This window comes from Lagenorhynchus albirostris, chromosome 3 (assembly GCF_949774975.1).
Source record: "Lagenorhynchus albirostris chromosome 3, mLagAlb1.1, whole genome shotgun sequence".
NCBI classification, from domain to species: Eukaryota; Metazoa; Chordata; class Mammalia; order Artiodactyla; family Delphinidae; genus Lagenorhynchus; species Lagenorhynchus albirostris.
The window spans coordinates 64,885,739-64,911,048 of NC_083097.1; the positions used below are offsets into that span (position 1 = coordinate 64,885,739).

General features: G+C 37.3%; 1 protein-coding gene across 4 annotated transcripts in view; it reads left to right on the forward strand.

Annotated features, from left to right (window-relative positions):
* The window catches only part of ATG10 (autophagy related 10), a 227,095-nt gene that overhangs the window by 34,094 nt on the left and 167,691 nt on the right, over window positions 1-25,310 (forward strand). For all 4 annotated transcript variants that reach the window (XR_009539520.1, XM_060143233.1, XM_060143234.1 and 1 more), the window contains exon 3: window positions 23,446-23,553. Coding sequence is in view for 3 of the 4 variants with exons in the window: in XM_060143233.1 (XP_059999216.1) it covers window positions 23,446-23,553 (108 nt within the window). In the remaining variant the exon portion in view is untranslated. The remainder of the gene's footprint in view (window positions 1-23,445; window positions 23,554-25,310) is intronic.

Genomic DNA, 25,310 nt, shown 5'->3' on the forward strand with positions numbered 1-25,310 from the left:
AAGCAGTTGCACAATGGAAACATGCTTTGCACACATACAGAGAAGTTTGGTCTCAGATCTTCATGTTCACCTCCTGCTGACTTCAGGAGGATATAGTGCATGTGCATTTAAATGGATCTTTATTATGTAAATAATCAAGAACCAGAATAGGGATTTTAACTACCCTAAAAAAATGAGAGGTTTCAAAATGAAAGGTGTATATGAGACACCTAGACTGTGTTACTCTCATAAACCTGAAAATGTATTCAATTGGTGAATGGCTTATGAAAAACGATCATCTTGCATGAATTAGAAATCTATAGATGGCAGATGTGTGTATATCCCAAGTAGCTTTTTCACTAACCATAGCATATGGCATCCTCTATCTTCCTGCTTCTTTATGGAGAGGATTGTTTGGTGATAGGATGGAGGTAGATATTTGGGTTGGGATGAGAGAGCATTGCTACTCAGTGTGGTCCTAGATTGGCACCAATGCAAGGAGATAAGTAAAGAAATTGAAAACAAGTACTTAGAAACTTGTTAGTAATTTGACAGAGTAATTTTATGTCTGTCAAATATAAATTAAAAAAAGATACTGACAATGGGGGAGGCTATGCATGTGTGGAGGCAAGGGATATATGGGATATCTCTGTACCTTCCTATCAAATTTGCTGTGAACCTAAAACTACTCTAAAAAAAGTTCTTTTTTTTTTTAATTGGGGCTTGTATTTTGTATGTTTTGGATTTTTAAATTTAATTTTTATTTTTTCTAGTAATCCATTTTTAGTGTTTTTCACAAAAGTATGTCTATGACAGATTGGAAATAAAAATCCTGATATTTTGCCACAGATGGCTTGAAAAGCATTTGGTCTAAGATGAGATTTTCAAATGTTGATTTATGTCCTTTTGCCCCATTACATAACATTAGATATTAAAATTTGAATAAAAAGGAAAGACCATCATTTATAATTCCCATACCCTAACAGAACAGCTTGATGGTATTGAATGGTTAATGAGCTAAGGGCTGCATAGTAGAACCTGAGGTGGAGATATTCTGATTCCCATTAAGTGCAGGTCCACTGAGTGAGAGTTGGTGTTGACATTCTCATAAGAAAATCTCATAAGAAAAGCCTGACTAGGATCTTGTGTCCAAATGGAAGTGGGCCATTGCCAAATAGATATCTTTTAAAATGAGGGTAGGTTTTAGGTGGAGGAAAGGAAAGAACAGAGAAAGCTGAATTACGTACTTTGTGGCACTTTTGAAGGATCAGGAATTTTGGACCACCATGGGACATTATGTGGGCCTTGACAACAAAGGGGAAGTAGAAATGGGAGAGCATCAATTGACAAATTTCATTTACTTTTCAGTTTTACCTAGCGTATCTTAGTGCTACTAAAAATCATCACGAGGCATGCCTCTTTGGTATGCATTTTATTCATTGCTGATACCTGGACAAGCAATCAGAGTATAAAGCTGAGATTTATATGTTATATAACCTCGAGTCATAAAAATGTTCATAAGTCATAGAAATAGAGGCTTACAGTTAGGAGGTCATATAATTCACCTTGTTCCGAATACTGCTTCTACTAAGGCTGCTTATGATGCATTAGTTGTTTTGTAGCCACTCTGTGGGTTCTGCCCTTGAGGGTAGGGTGTGCCGGAAGGGAGATATCCTGGGTTTATCATGCAAGAAGCACAGGTCTCAAGCCCTGGTTGAGCTGGAATGAGACTTACCCAGAGGATTGTCCAAGAATATGCTGAGCTTGGGAGAGAGATAAGCTGATCCAGGAGAAAGCTGAAAGTTGACTACTGGATCAGAGCTTCCTAATTGCCATGCCATGCACATTGCTGTGCCACACTGCTGTGCCGTGAACAGGCTACAAGGGGCCTCAGGATACTACAGTCATAATTCATTAACAGTGTTTTGTACCATCATTCAGAAATTTATAGTAGTTGAAATGATATTTGAGTATTATTTGAATGGCTCCCTATGTAAACTAAATTCAGTAATTATTTTGGACCAAAAAGCTTTAGGTGTGGTACTTGTGGCCTGGAGGTTCTCTGTAGTATCCACGTCACATTGCACCTACCCTTGACATTAGACCTTGAATCATTCCAGTATGTCTGATTACACACTTGTGATATACTTGTCATTAGTAAGCTTTTTTTTATTCTTAAAATTGTGATAAAATATATACCACAAAAATATATGTAAAACATAAAGTGTACCATTTTAAGCATTTAAATTAAAATATTTTGAAATTATGGGAAAAATACATAAGATTTACCATCTTAACCCATTTTTAAGTGGTTCAGTTCAGTAGTACAGTTTAGTAGTATTCACTACATTCATATTGTTATACAGCCATTACTAGCACCCTTCTCCAGAAGTTTTTCCTCTTAGTAAACTGAAACTCTTTACTCACAAAACAACTCCTTCCGCCCAGTCCAGGCAACCACCATTGCACTTTCTGTTTCTATGAACTTGACTGCTACGTCATACAAATGGAATCATATATTTGTCCTTTGCAACTGGTTTATTCTACTTAGCATAATGGCTTCAAGGTTCATTCATATTATAGAATGTGTCATAATTTCCTTCCTTCTTAAGGCTGAATAATATTCTGTTGTATATATATTACATTTTATTTATTCATTCATCTTTTGATGGATATTTGGGTTGCTTTTATCTTTTAAAATTTTGTTTTTTAATGCATGTAAAATATTTGTATTTTAATTTCAATTTAATTTTGCTATCACCATCATCATTTTATAATTTTTCTGACAGAACTTATGTATGATCGTTTTTATTACTTTTATTATCATTTTCTGATACTAAGTGTTGCTAAATAAAACATTGAATTTTGTTGCCTTTTGATTTATTTACTTACTTATACTTAGTTTTTGCTTTTGGTGTTAACAATTAGCCAAAGTCACATTCTTGTTAGAATTTTGTAATGAATTATTGTTTTTGGAAATTATTTGTTTCTAAAAATCAAATAATCATTGAATGTAATTTAATTAAGTTGATTAATTAAAAGGCTTTCTAGTTTCAGGAAATAAATTGTCAAAATATTTTAATCATATATCTACCAGTTTATGCATTACATATATTCTGTGAATATTTCAAAGTTTTAATTTTTGGAGTGATAAATGACTATTTGTTTGAATTTTCATGAAATTTGTTTTTAAAACATTTTAATGAACACAGATTTCTCATTCCTGTAAACAGGTTTTATGTGGTTGTAAAAGCCTATTGGCCCTATTCTTCATATTTAACAAATACTTAAATTTTACAGATATTGTACTTACTTTTCCATCTTAATGGATAACTTTTTATTAGAGCTGGAAAGCCATCAGTTTCACAAAGAAACACAGTATGAAAAAACGTTGAAGTCACTAGTTAGGTAATGAAATGAGAATCATCTCAAACTTTGATGTATGTGCCTGTGACTTTTTTCCCCTTAGCCTAAATGCCTTCCTGGCAGGAGAAGTTATGAGATGAAGACACAGTACCAAGCAAACTGCACTGACACCTCACCCCCAGCTATTTCAGTTTATTTAGATTAAGCTAAATAAACCAGTTACATGGTCACATCATTAAAAGCTGAAGCCGAACTGCCTCCCACAAGGATGGAAGCCCTCATTTTACCAGCCAGGCTAGAAACTTAGGCCAGTAAAGCAAAAGAGATGGAGAAGGTGGCACTCTCAAATAATACTTGTAAATGTATTGATGATATGTCAGATGGCATAAAGACAAAATTAATCCAGATTATTATTAAATCAAACAAGCTTTTATTTCACATTGGTGAATCTACACATGTTAGAAACTGCCAAATTCTGGCACAGGTAGAATTCCTAAAGAGAAATGCTAGGAGGAATATTGGTTCTCTGTAAAGAAGTACCAAAACAAATTACCGGGGATGAAATATTGAAGGTGGTAAATTCATACTTTGAAATAAGTAAGGTATTATGGAAACATGCTTGAATTTGTATTACTGGTAGAGTGACTGCAGTGACAGGACGGCATAACGGCCACACATCAAGAGTCGTGAAAACACTGAGATTCAAATAATACGATGTGTTATTCACAGAAAAACTCTGTTGTGTAAGAGTTTGCCTGTATATGAGTTTCACATAGTCTCATATATCAAAATGGTGAATCTAATGTGACTGAAGCTGCTTCACTCACATTTGTTTTTGGCTTCATGTGAAGAAATGGGATTGGAATACAACTTTCCACTGAAGGGCAGAGGATGTCCAACAAAGAGTTTTGTCAAAAGTTTATGAAAGAATTAGAAGTTGTTTTGGTAAGCAATTCTTACTTTGAAGATTTGTTAAAAGGTAGTTACTTGGCTTTAAAAAATAGCTTAGGGCTTCCCTGGTGGTGCAGTGGTTAAGAATCCACCTGCCAATGCAGGGGACAAGGGCTCGAGCCCTGGGCTGGGAAGACCCCACATGCTGCGGAGCAACTAAGCCCATGCGCCACAACTACTGAGCCTGTGCTCTAGAGCCCTCGAGCCACAACTACTGAAGCCCACACGCCTAGAGCCCATGGTCCATGGCAAGGGAAGCCACCACAGTGAGAAGCTTGTGCACCACAACGAAGAGTAGCCCCAGCTCGCCACAACTAGAGAAAGCCCACGCACAGCAATGAAGACCCAATGCAGCCAAAATAAATAAATATTTAAAAAAAAAAAAAACCTTAGAGAATTCCTTGGTGGTCCAGTGGTTAGGACTCTGTACTCTTCTCACTAGCCATGCGGTGTAGCAAAAAAAAAAAAAAAAGAAAAACATAATTAGCTGAATGAATGAACCTAATTAATAGAAAATTGCCAGGACCTCATGATAACGTATTCACATGTACTGATAAAATTTATGGATTCAAGTCAAAAATTCAGCCTTGGTGGTGCTTCCCTGGTGGCACAGTGGTTGAGAGTCCGCCAGCTGATGCAGGGGACACGGGTTCGTGTCCCGGACCAGGAAGATCCCACGTGCCGCGGAGCAGCTGGGCCCGTGAGCCATGGCCGCTGGGCCTGAGCATCCGGAGCCTGTGCTCCGCAACGGGAGAGGCCACAACAGTGAGAGGCCCGTGTACCGCAGACAAACAAAAAATTCAGCCTTGGAAATAAGGAGTTAAAAAAGATTCACTTGTGGTATTTAGTCTGTTTCACAGTTTGAATAGTAAAGAATGATTATGAAGACAAGTAGAGCAACATCTTGTATACTTAAGGAAAAGCTGCTTCACTGGTTAAAGCAGCTTTTCATTTGTATTTACAATTATTCATACTATCATAAGAAATTTTCACATTTCATTTGTTGATGAAAGTAAAGGAAAATCTATTTGTTTTACTGAATGATGGCACTTTTGAAGTACAGTTTAGATTTGAATTATCCAAGTTGTGGTTAGTGATGAGAAAGGAGTTTCCATCATTTGCAGAAAAGTGATAAATACTCCTTGCTGTAGAGACAGAAAGTAGATTAGCCTGGGGCTGGGAGTAGGAATGGGAATTGACTGTAATAATTGTATAGTATAAAGAAAATATATTTAAGATTTTTTTCACCAGCTTTCATATAGACACCACCAAATACCCTACAGTTTACTCCATTATACTGCTGTTCAAATATGAATTTTTATGTGTCATGATGTGAAAAGGGTTAGGAAGCACTGGACTGAATCATATGACAATCTGGAAGGCTGAGGCAGGAATGCTAACTGTGATGGGTCCCAAATTCAATAACTAAGAGATATCAGAAAATGGAGTAAAAAGCAAGGACTGGGAGAGGGTAAAGTTTCAGGAAATATATTTACCAACTGGGCATGTGTAGTGTCTTATGTCTTACTGATATGGGGGATAAGGGCCAGCAGTAGTGGGATGCATAGATGGCAGGAGGATGATGAACCAGACAAAGCTGGATTAAGCCAGATAGCTGTACAGATGGTTTCTGAACTCTGGCAGTGTGGTTTTCAAGTCTGTGTGCTTGACTCTATGCCATACTGCTTCTCAAGTCTGTAGTAATACTAACCACCCATCTCCTTCTAAACTCCCACCCCTGGTCTCAGGCAGATTGTTCTTATGACTTGGGCCTTCTCCTGTAGAGAATGTGGCCTACAGTGGATGCTATAGTAGGGCCTCCTCCTAGACTGTGACTCGGCTGTTGCTGGGTCCCACTTCAGTTGCTTGTTTGGGGGAAAGCTAAAGAATATAGTCTGATCTTAAAATGTTATCAGAACATTTACTCTGCAGCAGCCCATCATTTATGTGCTGTGCCGTAGAATATGGTGGCCACTAGCCACATGTGGCTATTCAAGTTGAAATTTAAATTAAGTAAAGTTAAATAAAATGAAAAATGTGGTTTCCTAGTTGCACTCGCTGCATTTTAAGTGGCTACTGCCTACCATTTTGGACAAAACAACATTACCATCATTGCTGCTGGTTTTGTTGGACAATAGCATTCTCACTGGTCCCCTTCTTCACGTATGCTCCATCAGAAGTGAGAGCTCAATTCCTATTGGCTTCTAACTCCTCAGGCTGCCTTACTTCAGTGGCTGGCCCCACTATTTCTGTCTTTCCTCATATTGTGAAAGACAGTGATACCAGAAAATAATAGATTTCTGTGGTCATTAATTGCTGGTTCATACAAGATTTACTTTCTTAAAACAGTTCTGCGATACTGTTGACCTTGTTCTCCTTACTTTATCTTGCAAGCATAACAATTACAAACTGAGTTCTAAGAAATCCCTTCATGACAGCCTGTCACACTTTGGCTCCTATTGAACTTGAAGGCATCTATATCTTGTGGCTTAAAGGTGTGCTTTGCTGCTAAGCAGAGCTCCTGTATTTGTGTAGCTGGATTTTTGAGGCTAGTTTTAGGATTTTGCTTTTATTCATGCCAAATATCATCTCATTTTTGCCTGACTGAGATTTCTTTTAAATTAAATCTTGATTTGATCATCTGATAAACCATTATTATTATTATACCTAACTTTTATAAGCATACCTTTGTAGGCTGGCTAAAAAGAAATCATGTCAAACTAATCTATTTCCTTTTGAGAAGGTTACCAGATTGGCAGGATGCTATAGAAGGAGTGAGTTTGGTCTCAACCAGATAATTTAGAATGTTTTCAGGGGTGGGCCGTTAGGTGGATAAGGACTGCAGAAAACATCGAATTTGAAAAACCTGAGCATATTTAGTCTGGAGAAAAATAAACTATTTTAGATATTCAAAGGACTGTGTTGAGTGAGCACTGTTGATCAGAAGGAGAATTTATTGTTATCAGAGGAAGTTTTCAGGGTTAGTTATGAGAAATATAAAGTGTTGTTCGTATGTTCAGGGGAACACAAAGGTTCCCAAGACCTTGGAGCAGCACCACATAAGAAGGGATAACTGCAGGATATTTCCATTCTTGCGACCACAAAAGTGAAGTGAGCCAAAAAACACAGTGGGAATTAAACGAAGTAGGGTTAAGTTTTCATTAAAGGCTGTGCTGTGCATTCACCACTCCTGGTTGCCCTGGCAACCAGGCTCCCTCACATGCTAATGACATTATAATGAGAAAAAACACATGCAAATGCAGTAAATAGTAATTAGAGGCACAGCCATACATGGAGCAGTGAGCTCTACCTTGGGAAGGTCTGAGAAGGAGCTGGTGAAGGGTTTGTACTGAAGACAAAGAAAGAAGTGATGAAAAACATTGAGTTATGTACAAAAGAGTTAAGTTGAGCCTGCATAGAGTATGCTTTAGTATTTGTCTCCTGCAAATACATGTTGTTTCTCCAAGCAGAATTTAGTCAAAGTCAGAAGTCATGCAATTGTACATCCACATTGTCTTAACAGTCTACCTGTTGGCGTCATTAACTGGAAAGAATCTTAGCTGTATTTGCTTTAGATTTGGAGCAGCTGTAGCAGCCTGCTCCTTGGAGTGCTCTCTCTGCCCACACTGGGCAGGGCTGGGCTCGCCCAGACAAGGTAGTGGAGCCAGAATATGTAGCCAAGAGTCAGTCTTGGTGAAGAGAGAGTCTTAAATGTGTTACTTCGGATGAGACAAGTAGGATCAGTGAGGGACTATATTTGGTTAATATAAGGTGACACATGCTGTCTGTGTCACTGGAAATGTGTCAGGAGACACTGGGTGACTGCCTTTCTCAGGTGTGATAGGTAGGGCTTTTGTTTGCCTGAATGGTTAGACTCAGAGTCTGTGAATCTGTGCTTGATTTCATTCTCTTCCCTTTATTTCATTATTCAGGCTCTTCTTTTCTGTCTTTTCTATTTTTATTGCCACAGTCTGTCTGTGTATCTTTCTTGGAAATGGCTAGAAAATGTTACATTACCTGCTTCACATTATCCCAATTCTTTGATTTATCTTTTTTGGTGTCAGCTGAATAGAAATTGCAATAGCTTTTGAGGTCCATAAATGTTTACTGTTCTTTTCTCTTCTCTAAATTAAAAAAAAAAGTTTAAAAATTTCGTAAGAAATGCATGTATACTTTTGTAAAAATCTGCACTAGTATATTATTAAAAATGAAAGTAATTTAGACATACATGTCAAAATGTTTTAAGTGCCTTTCAGCTACCTCTCATCCCCCTGCCAATTCCCAGTCCCAAACTTCTCCTTGGAGAAAACCAGTGTTAACAGTTTGGAGAGTAAACTTCAAAATCTCTTCCTATGCACTCATATATATGGTTATTATATATTATAATGTACACTATTAAGACATTATTCATATCTAACACTTATTGAGGGATTACTATATGCCAGACACTGATCTTTTTTGTATATTAATTCATTTAATCCTTAGAACCGCCATTTGAGGGATTTTATAGAAGAGAGGAAGGTCAGAAAAGTTAAGAAATTTTTTCACGGTAACAAGCCAAATTTATATCTGAGGAAGTCTGATTTGGAGCTCATGCTTTCTCTCATCACACTGTCCTACCTGCCCTGCAGGTAACATATACATATATGTTTTCTTTTTCCATATATGTGGAATCAATCATTTCATATGATTGTTTTTAAAGTAGTTTTTTAACTTAATATCCAGAGGTTATTCCATATCAATAACTTCTATCTGCCAGGTTTTTTTTTTAATTGTTACATTTTGTTCTCTTGTTCAGATGCACTATAATTTAAGCTTTCCTCTATTGATGGGCATTTAATTTTCTATGGCAAATGATACTTTAATAAATGTCCATGCAAAACAATTTTTATGTGTACTTATTCTTATTTCTGTAGAATAGATAAATAGCATTATTGAATGAGAGGGTATGCTCACTTGACATTTTGACAGATGCTGAAAAATTGGCACAGCTATCACTGCCTTCTTGAACTACTCCTCGGTGCCTGAGACGCTGACCTTGTGGTTTCCTTCTACCTCTCAACTATTCTTAGTGGCTTCCTCTGCTGCTTCCTCCTCATCTCCCAATAGCTCAACTCTGGAGTGCCCCAGGGCTCAATCTTTGGACTTCTCTTCTCCAATTAGACACTTTCTCTAGGAGATCTTACCCAGCTCCTTGGCTGTAAATACTATATATGCACTGATGACTCTTGAAATTGTATTTTTAACACCTATTATGTCCCTGAACTTCAGGCTTTTATATCCAGCAACCTGACATACATTTGAGTGTCTATGAGGCAGCACATTTAACTCACTTTCACTTATCCTTCCCCTTCTCCCTCACAACCTACTTTTTCCACAAATTTCCCTATTTCAGTAAATATTAGCTTCTAGTTGCTAGGGACAGGAACCTGGCATTCCCCTTGACTTCTCTCTTTCTCTTACATCCCATGTTTAATCCATTAATAAATCCTACTAACTCTATCTTCAAAATATATCCATAATCAACCACTTCTCACCACCTCCACTGCACCACTGTAGCCCAGGCTGCCATTATTTCTCGCCTGGCCTGTTGCAATAACTTCCTAACTAATGCCCATTAGGAATCTGGTCTCTAAACAGCAGCTACAGTGATCTTTTAAAAATGTGAGTACAATCATAACAGTCTGTGCCTCAGAATCCTCCAGTGACTTCCGGTCTTTGTCAGAGTAAAATCCAAAGCTCTGACCATGACTTGCATGGCCTAAATTGTTCGCACCCCTTTCCTCTCTAGTCTTAAATTCCATCATTTTCATGCTCCTTCACTCTGCTCCAGCCATATACTATCTCTGCTGTTTCCACTATGGAGTCTAAGTGCAGCTCATTCCCACTGTCTAGTGTGTTCATAAAGGTAGCTTTATGACTTATTCCCTACTTCAGTCAAATCATCCCTCACCTTATCAGCAAGGTCCCCCTGTCTGTCCACCATATGTAAAATAGCATCTTCCTAACCCTATCACTTCAGTCCCCCTCACTCTAATTTATTTATTTTTATTGCACTAAAACCATCTACTGTACATATTCAGTTGTTATCTTCTTCGCCCTTCATCTGTTCCTCCAGAGTGCAAGCTGCCTGAGGGCAAGAACTTCTGTCTGTTTGGTTCACTGCTGTATTCCTAGGGCCTAGCACACCATGTTATATGAACTAAGTGCTAATATTTGTTGAATGAATAAATGAGTGAAAGAGAAAGGCAAAATTTCTCTCCTGACTGGAGCAATTTATATTCTTAAATAGTATATGAGTATGCCCATTTTCTCATACTCTCTAGACTATGAGATATTACTGATTTTTAAAAATTTTCATTCTAAAAGATGAAAAATGATATATTGTTTCAATTTGCATTTTCCTCATTACATTGGTGTTCAGCATATTTTTATATGCTTATTGGTCACTGGTATTTCTTCTAGGAATTTCTTGTTTATGCCCTTTGTCTCTTTTACTGTAGTTGTTTATCTTTGTAATAGTGAATTGTAGAAGTAACTTATATATTACGACTATCAATCCTTCATTTCCTATATGTATTGCAAATATTTTTTCCCAGACTGTCACTTCTCTTTTGACTCTGTTAATAGTATCATTTGTCAAACAGGAGTTTTTTAATATTTAATAAATCTGCCAGTCTTTTGCTTTATGGCTTCTGGGTTGGTGTTTTGCTCAGGAACTCTTTCCTAACTTCAAATTAAGAAAATATTCTCTTATATTTTCCTCTAGACCTTTATTAGTTTATTTTTTATGTTTAGGGCTTTAATCCATCTGGAATTTATTTTAGAGATTGTGAGATGCGGTAATGTAGTTTGTTTATTTTATTTAATGGTGAACTGCTTGACTTCATTTCGTTATTGACTCATCCATTCTTCCATCAGTGATCCAAATTCTCTTTTTATCATATATTAAATTCCAACATGTAAATGTGTCTATTTCTAGACTCCATACTCTAATCCCTGATCTATTTTTCTTTTCTGTCATAATAACATAGATTTTAATTATTACTAGCGCTCTTTAGTTGGTTTTGATATCTAATAATCCTATCATTCATTGTTTTTTAAAAATTAATTACCCCATGCATTTTCTTTTAAAAGTAATTTTAGAATCATTTTACAAGTTTCATAAAAAGCTTGTTGGGATTATTTTCATGTCCTACAGTACAGTTATAGAGTTTCCTTGACATAATGATAGGTATTTTCCTGGATATTTGACAATTTGTGTTCGTACCAGGAATAGTGTATTTTATCTTTATGATTTTAACTGATTATTGCTACAGTTGTAAAGTTACTGATTTTTATATATTGATCGTTTTCCTGGCCACTCTCTGAAACTCTCTTATTTTATTGCTTTTTCTGTTGATTCTCTTAGATTATTTAAACAAACAATGAAATCATTTGCCATTTTAATCTTTTTCTTTGAGAACTTTCTTCAGGCAGTGAGCTGGGACATTTGTAGAGCTTACCTCGTTTATTTCCTTTTCCTCAGAGATCACTGTCCTACACTGCCTGTGTCCAACATCTTCAAACCCCAATTTCATATATTTTTTGTTTGGTTTTCTAGTTGTTTAAGATGGGAGAGTAGATCTAGTCTCTGTTATTCTATCATGGCTAGAAGACCAAAGAAACACTTAGACGAATGCAAAAATTCTTGAAGGATACCAGTCTATCGCCTTATTATATGAAATGTAAATTTAATGAATACTGGTTTTAAGCTAAGATTCTGTTAGATACATGACCATCAATTCAGCTGGTCTGTTTCTAAACCTATGGTTGGGAACACAGCATGGCGAGAACATGATTAATTCATGGAAATGAGGAAAGACTCTCTAAGATTTGTAGCATAAGTGTGGGGTGAGGTGGTGAGCTTCTCCTCCTTCTTGTGTCCACCTGGCTTTCACACAACTCCTGCCTTGATGCAGAGGCAACCTGCTAATGTCAAGCTATGGGAAGCAGGAGTTCTGATGGAACATACAGAAAGAGAGGGAATCAGTATAAGAGCTTTAAACACGCACAGGCTTGGAATGGAAATGACTATGAGGGCAGAGATTGTGACTAATTCTGGAAAATATGTCAGGAAACTTTTGTTACATCAATAAAAAAGGCTGAGTGGACAACATCCTCCCTCTCTCCTTCCTCCTCTTCACTCTTCTTTGCCAGCAGTTTGAGTTTGCCACGTTTCTGGTTTTGATCCAAGTAGTGGATATTGAATGCTCTTTTTGGCACGTAGGATGACTCCAGTAAAGTCTTCAATCTCACATTATCCAGGTCCCATGCATAAAAACAGTGAGTGTACTACTGTGCAGCCTTCTGTAAAAGCTGTCAGTACTTTCATCCCCGTTATTGGTCAAAGCCCTTTTGTTTTCCCGCAACAGCCGTGAGAATCTGGCCTAGTATCTTCAGGTTGAAACAGCTTCTGAAACACTGGCCTCCCTCAGCTGTTCTGGGCAACTACCCCTGTGTTAGGTGCAGGAGCTGTGGGACTGCCTTTCTCCCACCTCTTCCTGCCTCTTCACCTGTACTGGGCTGAATAGTGTCGCCCCAAATTCATGTCCACCCAGAACCTGTGAATGTGACTTTATTTGAAAATAGGGTCTTTGCAGATGTAATCAAGTTAAGACGAGGCCATACTGGATTAGCGTGTGTCCTCGATGCAATCTGACTGATGTCCTTCTAAGAAGAGGGAAATCTGGACACAGAGATACAGACACACAGGAAAGAAGGCATATGAATACAGAGGCAGAAATGGGAATGATGTGTCTATAAGTAGGCAACAACCAGTACCTAGAAGGAGACAAGGAAAGATTCTCCCTTAGAGCCTGAAGAGAGAGCATGGCCCTGTCGATACCTTGATTTCAGACTTCTAGCTTCCAGATCTAGACCTGTGAGAGTAATCTTTTTTGTTTTAAGCCAGCCATTTTGCAGTATTTTGTATGCACCCATGCCAGGAAGGCCTTTCTCACCTTCCTTTCCTTCTTCCCACCCACACAGCAGGATCCTTTTCTCAGTAAAACTGCTTAAGATCAGGCATCCTTCATTTCATGAAAAAATAGGAAACTTAATAAATTATTTGTATGGCTTTGCAAGGACAGTGCTTTGAAATGAAAGTGACAGTTTGCTACCCTGATAATTTGCTACTGTCTATAGAATTTCTTTCAATTTATTTTATTAAGTACAAAATTACTTTAATACTCTTAATTTCCTTGAATAATTCCCTTATAACAGGTAATTTTATAAAAATATTATTTATTAGAGGAATAAGATTTGGAGTAACTTTAAATTTAGAAATCAAGATGGAGAAGCTAGAACTTGGGTCATCTTTGTTTTCTTATTTTATCTATGATATTAGAAAAGCAGTGATAAACCTTTGAGAACATTTCATCTAGAGCAAACAAAATATGGTAAAATCTCTACAAACTTAAATTGAAAGTAGAAACAAAGAGAGAAAAAAATTTTTTTCTATAGCAGGCCCCCATCTCCTCTCCAATCAGTTATAGCATTTGTTGGCCAATCCTTGGGCACAAATAAGTAGGAATGCTCTTGGAAGCAGAACCAAATTGTTCAATATAATAAAAAGTATGAGGGTACACATGGAGGTCCCACATTTATGAACTGAAAGTTGAAAAATCAAAATGGGCAGTTTGGAAAACCTGAAAAAAAATTATTAAAATGTGAAAGAGGGAAAAGAGAATGAAATTCCACAAAAATGCTTAATAGTGAAACAACATTGTAGAGATATCTGTTGAAAGTGTTAATAAAGAAAATGGAACCAATGTGATCTAAACTAACTTTTGATGCTTTGGCTCCAAGAAAGAGAGGGATTTAGCATTATTTAAACTATAACCACTTTTTAAAAATTTGCACGAAATAAGCAGGCTGTGCAAGTACACATCAACAGGTATGCGTGTGTGCTCATCCCCGCCCCCTCTCCCCAATAAGGCCATCAAATTGGTCCAGTAACCTCCTTTTCTGGGCTAACAAGTGGCTGATTTTCTTCTGCTCTTCATTCCCTGGGGTCACTGCACTTGCTGTGCTTTTTTTTTTTTCTAATTTTTGAATTTTATTTTATTTATTTTTTTATACAGCAGGTGCTTGCTGTGCTTTGACCTGCCTTTGGGGAAGGGGAGAGCAGTGCGTTCTACTGCTCATCTAGGAAGTCAGAAGGGGTTAGAGGTAAAAAGCAGAGGGACTTGGTAGGGTAGGTCTAAGAGTCCTGTCAGGGAAAGGGAGTTGGACTATTGTAGGAAAACTAACTAAAATGAGCACAGTGCTGGGGTTTTCAATATGTCTTTATTGAATGGAATTGAAAATTGAAGGCCCTAAGTGGTATAAAACAATGTCCACTTGAGAAGCAAAGTGAAGGTATACCATAATTAGGTGGTGACCTAGGAAAGAAGTATTGGCCTTATTTTGGTTTAGCAACTAGAGGGTAAGTTTAAAAAGGAGAGAAAATAAAAGTTAATATTGTATGCAAGAACATTTTATGGTTCTTAGAGTATTATTGATTGCAGAGAGTGGAAGGAAAGCACAGTATTACATTTTTCTTTCATGGATTGGATTTTTATATTTAATTAAATAACTTTTACAAGGTAAAACAATACATGATCATTGTAAAAATTCTAATAATATATAGATATATAAAATACAGATGAAAATATTTCCTTCCCTCTCCTCTGACTCAATTTTGTAGTTTATTTTCTATGCACATGTAAATATATGTACGTTTATAACATATTTACGAAAGTGGGATCATTGTTTTGTAACTTACTTTTTCCACCTAACAGTACATAATGGACATCTTTCTTTGTGAGCATATATAGAACTATCTCATTATTACTGATAGCTACATAGTATTCCATCATATGGATGATTTAAATTTGTTTAAAGGAACCCCTATTGGTGACGAATAACTCAGTTATGCTCACAGTGATCCCTGTAACCTTTAACAATATATCAATACTTTTAATTCCTGATTTTTCATTTTTGGATAGTAACTATTGATTCCTGCTGTGATAGATGAGGAATTTAGAGTACTTATACTATATCCCACATTCCATTCCTTTCTGTTCCTCCTTCTGATTTTTAAATTAATTATATTACTATTTTTACATCATCAAGATTTATAATATTTAGATTCTGTTCAGTAACTATAATTAGTCCTCTGTGCTTTGTTTATAGGTTGATTAGAACTTTAAACCTAATAAGAGTCTGTAATGAGTATGCTAATGTAAACAAGAGTAACTGCTGAACTAAGTATTGTAAGAGAAGGCCGTATAACCCTCTGACACATGGCTGCCTTAGAGAGAATATTTCAAGTTAAAATCCCACAGATTCTCTTTTAGTTTCATACCATGACCATGCTAAGAAAAAGCTCTTTTAAACTGGGCAGAGCCAGAGAACCTCCAATTAAGGACCAATGGTCACCATGTTTTGTGGTTTAATTCCCAGGTAGTGAACCAACGTGTTCAGTAGTCATTCACACCTTAGGTCACACAGATAAAGGCAATAATCATAACGGGTTATGTTGTGCAAATGGTGAAGCAAAGGGGTATGGGCCTCTGTTGGATGCGACCACACATCCAGAAGAAGATTTAATTCTTTCCCAGAAGGACAGCTGCTGCTCCCTCAGCTGGAATTTATTATTATCTGAGGTGTATCTCCAACCCTCTCCCCCAGAAAGTATGGAGAAGGTATTGGTGGACTATTCAATAAATGGCTGTGTCATGTTTAATAAACTCCAAAATACTACAAGACCAAGGAGAAGACCAAGGTCTTTTTCAAAGGTGAAATATGTTATATACCTACTTTTACTTTTGGGTTTTTGGTTTCTTGGGTTTTTGCTCTTTTGAATTTTTGCCTGAGTCAAAGGCTGGCAGTTACCCATGAATCACTTTGACTGGATCTGGTCACTCTTGATACTGACTCAGAGGCATCAGAGTCAGCCATGGTCAACATCCACAAACATATTGGGAAGGTGTAGCAGTATCGGTTAGTGAGATTGGGTGGGGGTTGGGGCACGAGGAGACGTTTTAATATATTCAAAATTGTGTTCTGGAGGATCTCTAAATCCTTAACAGTTACCTTCATACACCATCTAACTTTCAGGCTTTAAAAAAATGAACAGATATTAGTTTAGTGTCTGACTTACCCAGTGTAAGCTTTGCTTTTCAGCAGCAGTTTTTCTTTTTTTTTTTTGACCCCAAGATTAATTAGCTCTGGGCAGTTACTGGTAGTATTGGTTTGATCTCTTACAGAGGAAAGAATAACCACTTGAGATCTGTGGCTTAGGTTTGGCCTGTTCCTCAGGGTTCCATTGGCCTTGAAGGTCCTGTTGTTTGTTCAGTGCCAGCAGTGACGTAGAAACTTCCTCTTGTCTTAATTCCTCCCCAGTGGCCTTGACAAGCCCTTCCTGCAGCTGATCATTATGGGCAGTTAACTTGAGTTTACATCCTATATGCAATCCTTTATTCCAAAGCAGGGCTGAGGCTCTTAGATAACCACCTAATTTTTTAGACAGCAGTGTTTTTCTAGAGTAGATTGTTAAAAGCTTATTAAAATTCAGCTACAAGAGCCCCATAGTTATTTGGGTAGCTCGATTCCAGCAGGCATAACATAACTGTCTGAGTGGCATAGCTTTTGACAGCTTGTAGGAAAGCAGACCTAAACATGTTCTGTTAGGAAATCCTTAGTATGCAGTCAGTACTACACTAGAAAACTTGGTTGTCTCTCTAGGGTTCTATAAGGCCTCCAGAACATTTTCTCCTGAAAAGTTCACGTTGGAATCCATTGCAGCATTGCGCTGGCCTGGAGGCATATGTTCAAAAGGCAATCAATGAAGTATTTGTTTAACATGAAGTGTTTTTTGTATATAGGCACAAAAGGGTTTGTACACTAAAAAAGTAAGTTTCCTTCCTAACCTTCCCACCCTCCTTACCCAAACCTCAGAGGTCATTACTCATACCAATGTCTTGGGTGTCCTTTCAGATATCTTCAATGTACACAAGCATATGCGTTTATATTTAAACAAATGGTAGGATAATATACATATATACATGCTGTTCTGCATATTTTTAACTTAATGATCTATTTTGGTTATTATTCCATATGAATACTTATAGTCACTTTTTTATGACTGCATAGCATTCTATTATTTGGATATACTATAATTTATTTAACCAATCCTCACCTATGGGCATTTAGGTTATTTCCAATACTGTGCTATTAAAACAATACTTTAATACATATCATTGCATGAATTTTACTTTCTACATATGCAATTGTATCTGTACGATAAATTCCTGGAAGTAGCATTTCTGGATGGAAGGTATGTGCATTTTAAGTTTAGATAGTTATTGTCAACTTGCTCTACAGGGAGGTTATACTAATTTAAACTACCCTGCCCTTGGCAATGTATGAGAGCGCCTGCCTGTTTTATCCACATCTTTGTCTACAGAGTGTATTTCACTTTGGCTTTCTGATCTTTGCCAATCTGATAGGTAAAAAATGGTATCACATAGTTTTAATTTGCATTTTTCTTATGGGTAACATTGAACATATTTTTATATGATTAAAATCCATGTATACTTCCTGTTTAGTGAACTATTTATATCATTTGCTTATTTTTCTATTGGGCTGTTCCTCTTATTGGTTTGTGAGAACTATTAATATGCTGAGGAAATTAAAGCTATTTATATATTGAAAAAATTAGTCCTTTTCTATGATTTGAGCTACAGATCTTTTTTTCACATTTTAATATTTGCCTTTTGACTTTATGGTGTTTAGAATTTTTTCCATGCAGTAGAATTTATCATTATTTTACATGACTTCAAGATTCTTATTTACTTTTTAAATATCCTTTAAAAACTTTTAGGGAATTCCTTGATAGTCCAGTGGTTAAGACTGTGCTTCCACTGCAGGGGGCACGGGTTTGATCCCTGGTCGGGGAAATAAGATGCTGCAAGCCTCACAGCCAAAAATAAAAAATAAAAAAATAAAAATAAATAGATAGGGCTTCCCTGGTGGCGCAGTGGTTGAGAGTCCGCCTGCCGATGCAGGGGACGTGGGTTCGTGCCCCGGTCCGGGAAGATCCCACATGCCGCGGAGCGGCTGTGCCCATGAGCCATGGCCGCTGAGCTTGTGCGTCCGGAGTCTGTGCTCCGCAACGGGAGAGGCCACAGCAGTAAGAGGCCCGCGTACCACAAAATAAATAAATAAATAGATAGATAGATAGATAAAGGAGTTTATAATCTTCCAGTGTTTTCATTGTGAACACATTTATGGTATTGTTTTCCTCATTTAAATCTTTATTCCTTGTTTTGGCATAAGGTGAAGGGCATTCCATCTAGATGACCTGAGGAGTTTTGACTGTGAGGATGTGTTCTCTTTTTATTAGTGGTGTCTGGGTTACATACAGCACCTGCATTTCCTATTAGTTTCTCTTCTACAGTGACATTGTGGAGCAACCTGCTTCGTGGCAGTGGGCAGCAGGGAGTCCTGATGGCAGAAGTGTAGTTGGACATGGGAAGGTTTTAAGTTATGAGATTACTGGCTGTTACAGATGACCAGGTCAAGGCTGGGCAAGTTGCCAGAGAGTAGGGTTTGAGGTGGTAGTGAAGACCATATAAAAAGCAGTCTCAGCACAGTCGAAGCTCCAAGATGAGCATCCACAGAGGCAAGTTTAGTATGTGGAGTGCTCCGAATGAGCCCTGGAATTCCTGAAAGTTGGGAGCTGTTTGTGGCCTTTTCTGCAGAGGCAGCTGCAGAGTCTGTGGTTGGCTCTGTTCTCAGAGTTCAGAAGGGGACTCCAGTGAATTTAGTGCAGTGGTTCTCTACCCTGGCTTTTCATTAGAGGCTACTGGGAAGATTCTTACTTCACCAGTCCGAGGGTGGACCCCAGCAACAGCATTTTGAAAACTCCTCAGATGATTCAGATGTGCAGCTAGGGCTGAGAACCACTGTTTAATGCAGTCAGTTTGCTGTCCCGCAGGGATTGCAGTGCTCCCTGCCTCAGTGCTTCCAAATGTGCACACAAATCACCTGGGATCCTGTTAAATACAGATTCCAATTCAGAAGGTCTGAAGTGGGACTTGGGATTCTGCATGTCTAACAAGCTCCCAGGTGACCCTGAGGCTGCTGGTCCCCAGACCGCACTTTGAGTGGCTTGAGCTTGTTATTCCATGTGCAGAGCCTGGCGTATACCAGTCCGCGAGCATAAGTAAAGATCTTTCTACCATGATCCTGCTCTCTGGCAGAACTTGCTTAGTGTAGTAGAAAGAACACAGGCCAAGAGGCTTGCCTTCTACTTCTAGCTCTGCCCCTAATTAGCTGTAAGACAGCTTAAAAGTGCTTCAGTCCTTCACCTTCTTATCGCTAAAGCAGGAGGGTTGAACTGGGTAAGCTGTAAGGTTCCTTTTGTTCCACCTCCTCCCATGCAGGTCCGGGGTGTTTTCAGACTCTGTGGGGATGAGGTTTTTATGTGGAGGACAGTCTAGATTCTAGAGTAAGGACCCTGGCTTCCCTTTGCAGCCTTTCTTTCTCTAGGGATGGGGACTAGGCCCTGATCTTAGGATCAACTGGAGGAAGTAAAACTAATCAATGTTAAAAAATTAAAGGAGGTTAATGTTAAATTGTAAGTAGAAAAAGAATGCAGGGAAGCTAGAGCAGAATGTCCACTGGAATTTTCAGGGGGAGGTTTGAGTTCAACTTTGTTTACTGGCCTTGATTTACTGTAGTGCCAGTTCAGAGGGCAGTTTTCATACCTTTATGTTTGTTGTCTCTAAAAAAGCATCCTTCAACAGCGAAGAATAAAACTTTTTCTGCCTTAAATTAAAATGATGTGGGAGAAAGGCCTACTTATGTGGAAGTAAATGTTTGAAATGCTATAAAACTCTCCTTTTTCTATATTTAATTTTTCAAGGCTAATCTTGACTATTAAGAGATTGATACTGAAAAGAAAATCACCATGACCAAATATAGGCTGAGTCAAAAACTCTTTTGCACCTCCCTATAGACACTAATAAATAGTATCAGAAATTGCCTAAAACAGAGATTTAAATTGCTTAAATTATAAATAATACTGAAAATAATGTCTCTATCTTAAAAGATACCAGATAATTTATTTAGATTTTATAACATAGGTATACAGGAATTTCTGACTCACCTCTTTGATGTCAAAGGAGGTGTATTTTGCATTGTAATTAGAGTTTTACTAAATTGTAGCTTCCCTTAGGAAGAGTTTGTATGACCAGCACTCAGGTATAGAAAATATGAAATAGAACATTTATCCTCATTTGATGAATTATACTCAGTACACACAGTTTAGCTCTGACTTTTCTCTGAATATCCTATGATTTTTTTTCTCTGTTGCTAGATTATTTTTATTTTTTTAAATTTTTTTTTGGAAAAGAAGTGAAACCATCTTTTTTTTTTTTTTTTTTTTTTTTTTTTTTTGCGGTACGCGGGCCTCTCACTGTTGTGGCCTCTCCCGTTGCGGAGCACAGGCTGCGGACACGCAGGCTCAGCGGCCATGGCTCACGGGCCCAGCCGCTCCGCGGTATGTGGGATCTTCCCGGACTGGGGCACGAACCCACGTCCCCTGCATCGGCAGGCGGACTCTCAACTGCGCCACCAGGGAAGCCCTGAAAACATCTTTATTAATGGATGATACAAATATTATAATTATAAAATCAAAAATAGTCTATAAACAAACTTAGCAAAGTTGCTGGCTACAAAGTCGCTAGATTATTTTTAAATTGCAGACTGTGAGTACTTTTTCTCAGAAACACATACTATTATGGTTTTATTGTATTTGGTAAATCTTTTATATAATCAGGTATTGATTATCATAATGAGAGTGATAATATAATACAGTAGAAAGTCTCATTTTAAACTACTAAATGCAATATAGGTCACTTTATAAAAAGATTATTTTGGTTACAAGTGACAGAAAATCCAACTTAAGTTGGGTGAAGCAAAGAAGGGACTTTTGGGGTCCATGTAATTGAAAAATTTGAGGGTAGAGCTAGCTTCAGGTATGATTGGTATAAATAGTGTAATCAGGATCTGGTCTCTGCATATTATGGACTTGCTTTCCTCTACATTGGCTTTATTCTCAGGCTCCATTTAATCACATGATGGCTGCCAACACTGCCAGGGTTTTATCTTTCTGGTTCAAATCTAGTAGAAACGAGAATAGCTTTCACTAGAATTTAAAACAATAATTCCATCTACAAAATGTAGAACTTTAGTGAAATAATAAAAGATGATAGTATTCGATGCCTAATAGCTTACTTTACAGGCAGGAAGGATATTCAAAATATTTAACAACCTATGGTAGTGGCATCAACCAGTCTGAATGAGTTGGCTGCAGTCAATCAGAACTAGTGTTGATCATGACCAGACAGCAGGGCGGCCCCTGTGTGAGTCCTGGCGGGATGACAGCCTAACTAACCGGGAGGTATTAAAAAGGTGCCACCAGATTTCTCAGAAAATATAGTTTCTGTATTAGTTTCCTAGGGCTGCCATAACAATGTACCACAAACTGCGTGGCTTAAAACACAGAAGTTTATTCTCTCACAATTCTGGAAGTTGGAAGTTGGAAATCAGGGTGTCAGCAGGGCCATGCTCCCTCCAAAGTCTCTAGAGAAGAATCTTCCTGTGCCTTTTCTAGCTTCTGGGTAGTTGATGGCAATCCTTGGCATTCTTTGGCTTGTAGTAGCCAAATGTCCCTCTTCTTATAACTACACTAGTCATATTGGATTTAGGGTCTAGTCTATTCCAGTATGATCTCATATTAACTTGATTACATCTGCACAGACCCTATTTCCAAATAAGGTCACCAACAAAGTTCCCGGTGGACATGAAATTTGGGAGGATACAATTCAACCCAGGATAGTTACCTAATATCAAATGCTCTTACATAGTTGTCATGACACAAATTTTAAAAAATACTCAATATTAAATAGCTCACAAACACTCTAAAATTGTCTTATTTTATAGTTAAAAACTGGGTATTTTAATCTTAGTAAAAGTATTTAAGTAAATTATGAATTTTTTAGTTTGGATGCTATTTTGTATTTTTTTTTTTTTACTACGTCAAATTAAGTAACCATGTTTTTCTTAATTATAATTATTTTAATTCTGTTAAAATATGAATGTTAGTGTGACATTTTGGTGGAGAATTAATAATATTCATTGATATGTGAGTATGTTTGTGCATGACAAGTTATTACATTTTTACACAACTTCATTAAGTTCAAACAAGTTTTGCCTTAAAAAAAATGAAACTTACCACAATTAGATGAACATCATCCATTAGTGTATTTAACAGCAAGTATAAAAAACAGAAGAGAAATGCAACTGGTGAAGGGCTTCGAAATCATATCTTACAACAAACATTTGAAAATGGTGGTAATTGTCTTCAACTCTTTGAATAATGGCTCTGTGGAGAAGAGTTTAGACTCTAGAGGGCAGAACTAGAACCAGTGAATTAAGGTTAAAGGGAAATATTTTAGTGCAATGTAGAACTAAACTTTCTCAATGAACAATGTGTCATATGCCAAAATGGAGGTGGTAGTCATGTAAGGGAGTGAAGTGCAGGCTCCTGGAAGTGCTTAGGAAGGTGCTGAATGATTACCTCTCTGGGACCTTTTAATAGAGATCTTCCCTTGAACAAGAAATTGAAATAGAGGGTCCCTTCTAGCTTCAAGATGCATGTCCTCCTAAAATTTCTATTTCTGTATATGCCATGAACATCAATATTAATTATGTGACAAGATATTTCTATAAGTTTAGATATTTTTAAACAGCTGCCAACCCATTGTGTTCTATGAATTCTATGCTTTGAAATGCTTGGGGAATAAAAAGGATTTAATCTAAGAGAAGAGGAAACATCATTAATAGGTATGAAAAGTAGGGGATTAAATTTTCTATTTATTGATTACCTACTATGTACAGGGGTATTGGATGAATTTCTTTATCTGTATTATCTCATTTAATATACTTAGTTTTTCATTGCTCGGTTTGGAACTTACGAGATGCTGTAGATCTTAGAATGATGAGTTCTTACAATAATTGGCATTTTCTTATGTATTGTTTGGTGATGGAACACAGGACTGTTCTGATGGCTACATGTGCAAAACACAGTTTCAAATTAAAAATGGGACTGCAGTGTCACATCGAGGAACATCTGCCCGTGTACAAACATGTCTTCCCATGGAGGTGAGTGATTTAACATGTCATGTTTTCCTTTTCAGTCTTTGTAAAGTATAAAGTAAAAATTTAAATCTGATAAATAATATATTTTAAAAATTAACTGCCATCAGATCCTGGACCTGCTGTAGGGGGAGAAGTGAACATCATTTGTAGGAGGTTATTTTCGATAATATTGAGAGCAGGAACTGTGGTAAAGTTAAGATTCACTCCGGGTCTATACAGATTGTAGTAAGCCTTCACCCTTTTGGTTTCTCTTGCATCTAAAGACCACAGATGCCTTCTGTTGCCTGTTGATTTTTTCCCAGTAAAATCCCACCAGGATAATACAGGCCTATACCTCAACTGCTTAATACATGGATGGAGATCTCTTTACCTAGTCTGCCTTTAATTTTTCTCCTATGTCCTTTAAAATATGCTGGATCCGGGTCTCATTCCTTAGGCAACTTTAACCTTGACTTGAAAATCTTGCTAAACTAAAATTTAATAAGGTGCTAATAACGGCTTAATGGTTTTCTGGGATATTTTCAATTTTCTTTTTATCAAAATGCAAATAGCCTTATTGTTTTATATTGTTAATAAAATTTTTTATATATCTATTGTAAAAATAAACAGTAGAGAAATATATTAAAAGAGTAAAAAAATTCCCATATGTCCTTCAACTGGAGGTAACCACTATTAATATTTTAGTAAGTATCCTTATACATATTTCTGTCATACACACACATACATACTTGTGTTCTGCAATGAACAAGCATAGCATGGATATCTTTTCATGTCAGTAGATGTAGATATCCATAGTTCTTTTTTAATATCTCCATTGCATTCCATCCTATGGATGCACCATAATTACGTGGAACCCATATTGAAGTAAAATACTTGAATTTTAAAATTGAGGGGCTTCCCTGGTGGCGCAGTGGTTGAGAGTCCGCCTGCCGATGCAGGGAACACGGGTTCGTGCCCCTGTCGGGGAGGATCCTACATGCCGCGGAGCGGCTGGGCCCGTGAGTCATGGCCGCTGAGCCTGTGCGTCCGGAGCCTGTGCTCCGCAACGGGAGAGGACACAACAGTGAGAGGCCTGCGTACCGCAAAAGAAAAAAAAAGAAAATTGAATCAGTGGGAATCTAATTGCTTTAACATAAAGAAAGAACTCTAATGCTTAGAATTCTGAGTATCCTGGTAAAATGGGAAAGGAGACTTTTTTGTGAAGTAAGAGTCCTTTCTTAGGACCTGTTAAATCAGTTCCCTTGGACAGTCCAGCACTAACCCCCTCTGACTGTGTATGATGCTGGCCTGGAAGTAACTCTCGCCTGTACAGTTTAGCTTGCAAGTTATTCCTGAGGGTAGATAATAAGGTAAGTGCCCCCGAGTAGGTGTTCAAATCTTGATTACTGTTTCCTGGTTCAAGTAACCAACATCCTATCTGAAGCCAAGCATGTTGGGAAGCTTTTCAGTTCATTATATATTAGCTTTAAAAAATACACATGGAGATGATGATTTAAGAGATAAATTACTAGTTTTTGCCTAACAAGTTGTCAGACATTTGAAAAGCACTAAAAAGTGGTGTTGACAGTGTGAGGGAACTGACACTTTCTGGTTGATGTTTTAACTTTACAAAGTTTGAAGACGTGCACATACTATGAACAGTCTATTCCAATTCTAGGAATTTAGCTTCATAAAATATATTTTTTCAACATTTTTTATTTTCAACATTTCCCAACAAATTTCAAACACATATGAAAAAGTTGAAAGAATTTTGCAATGAA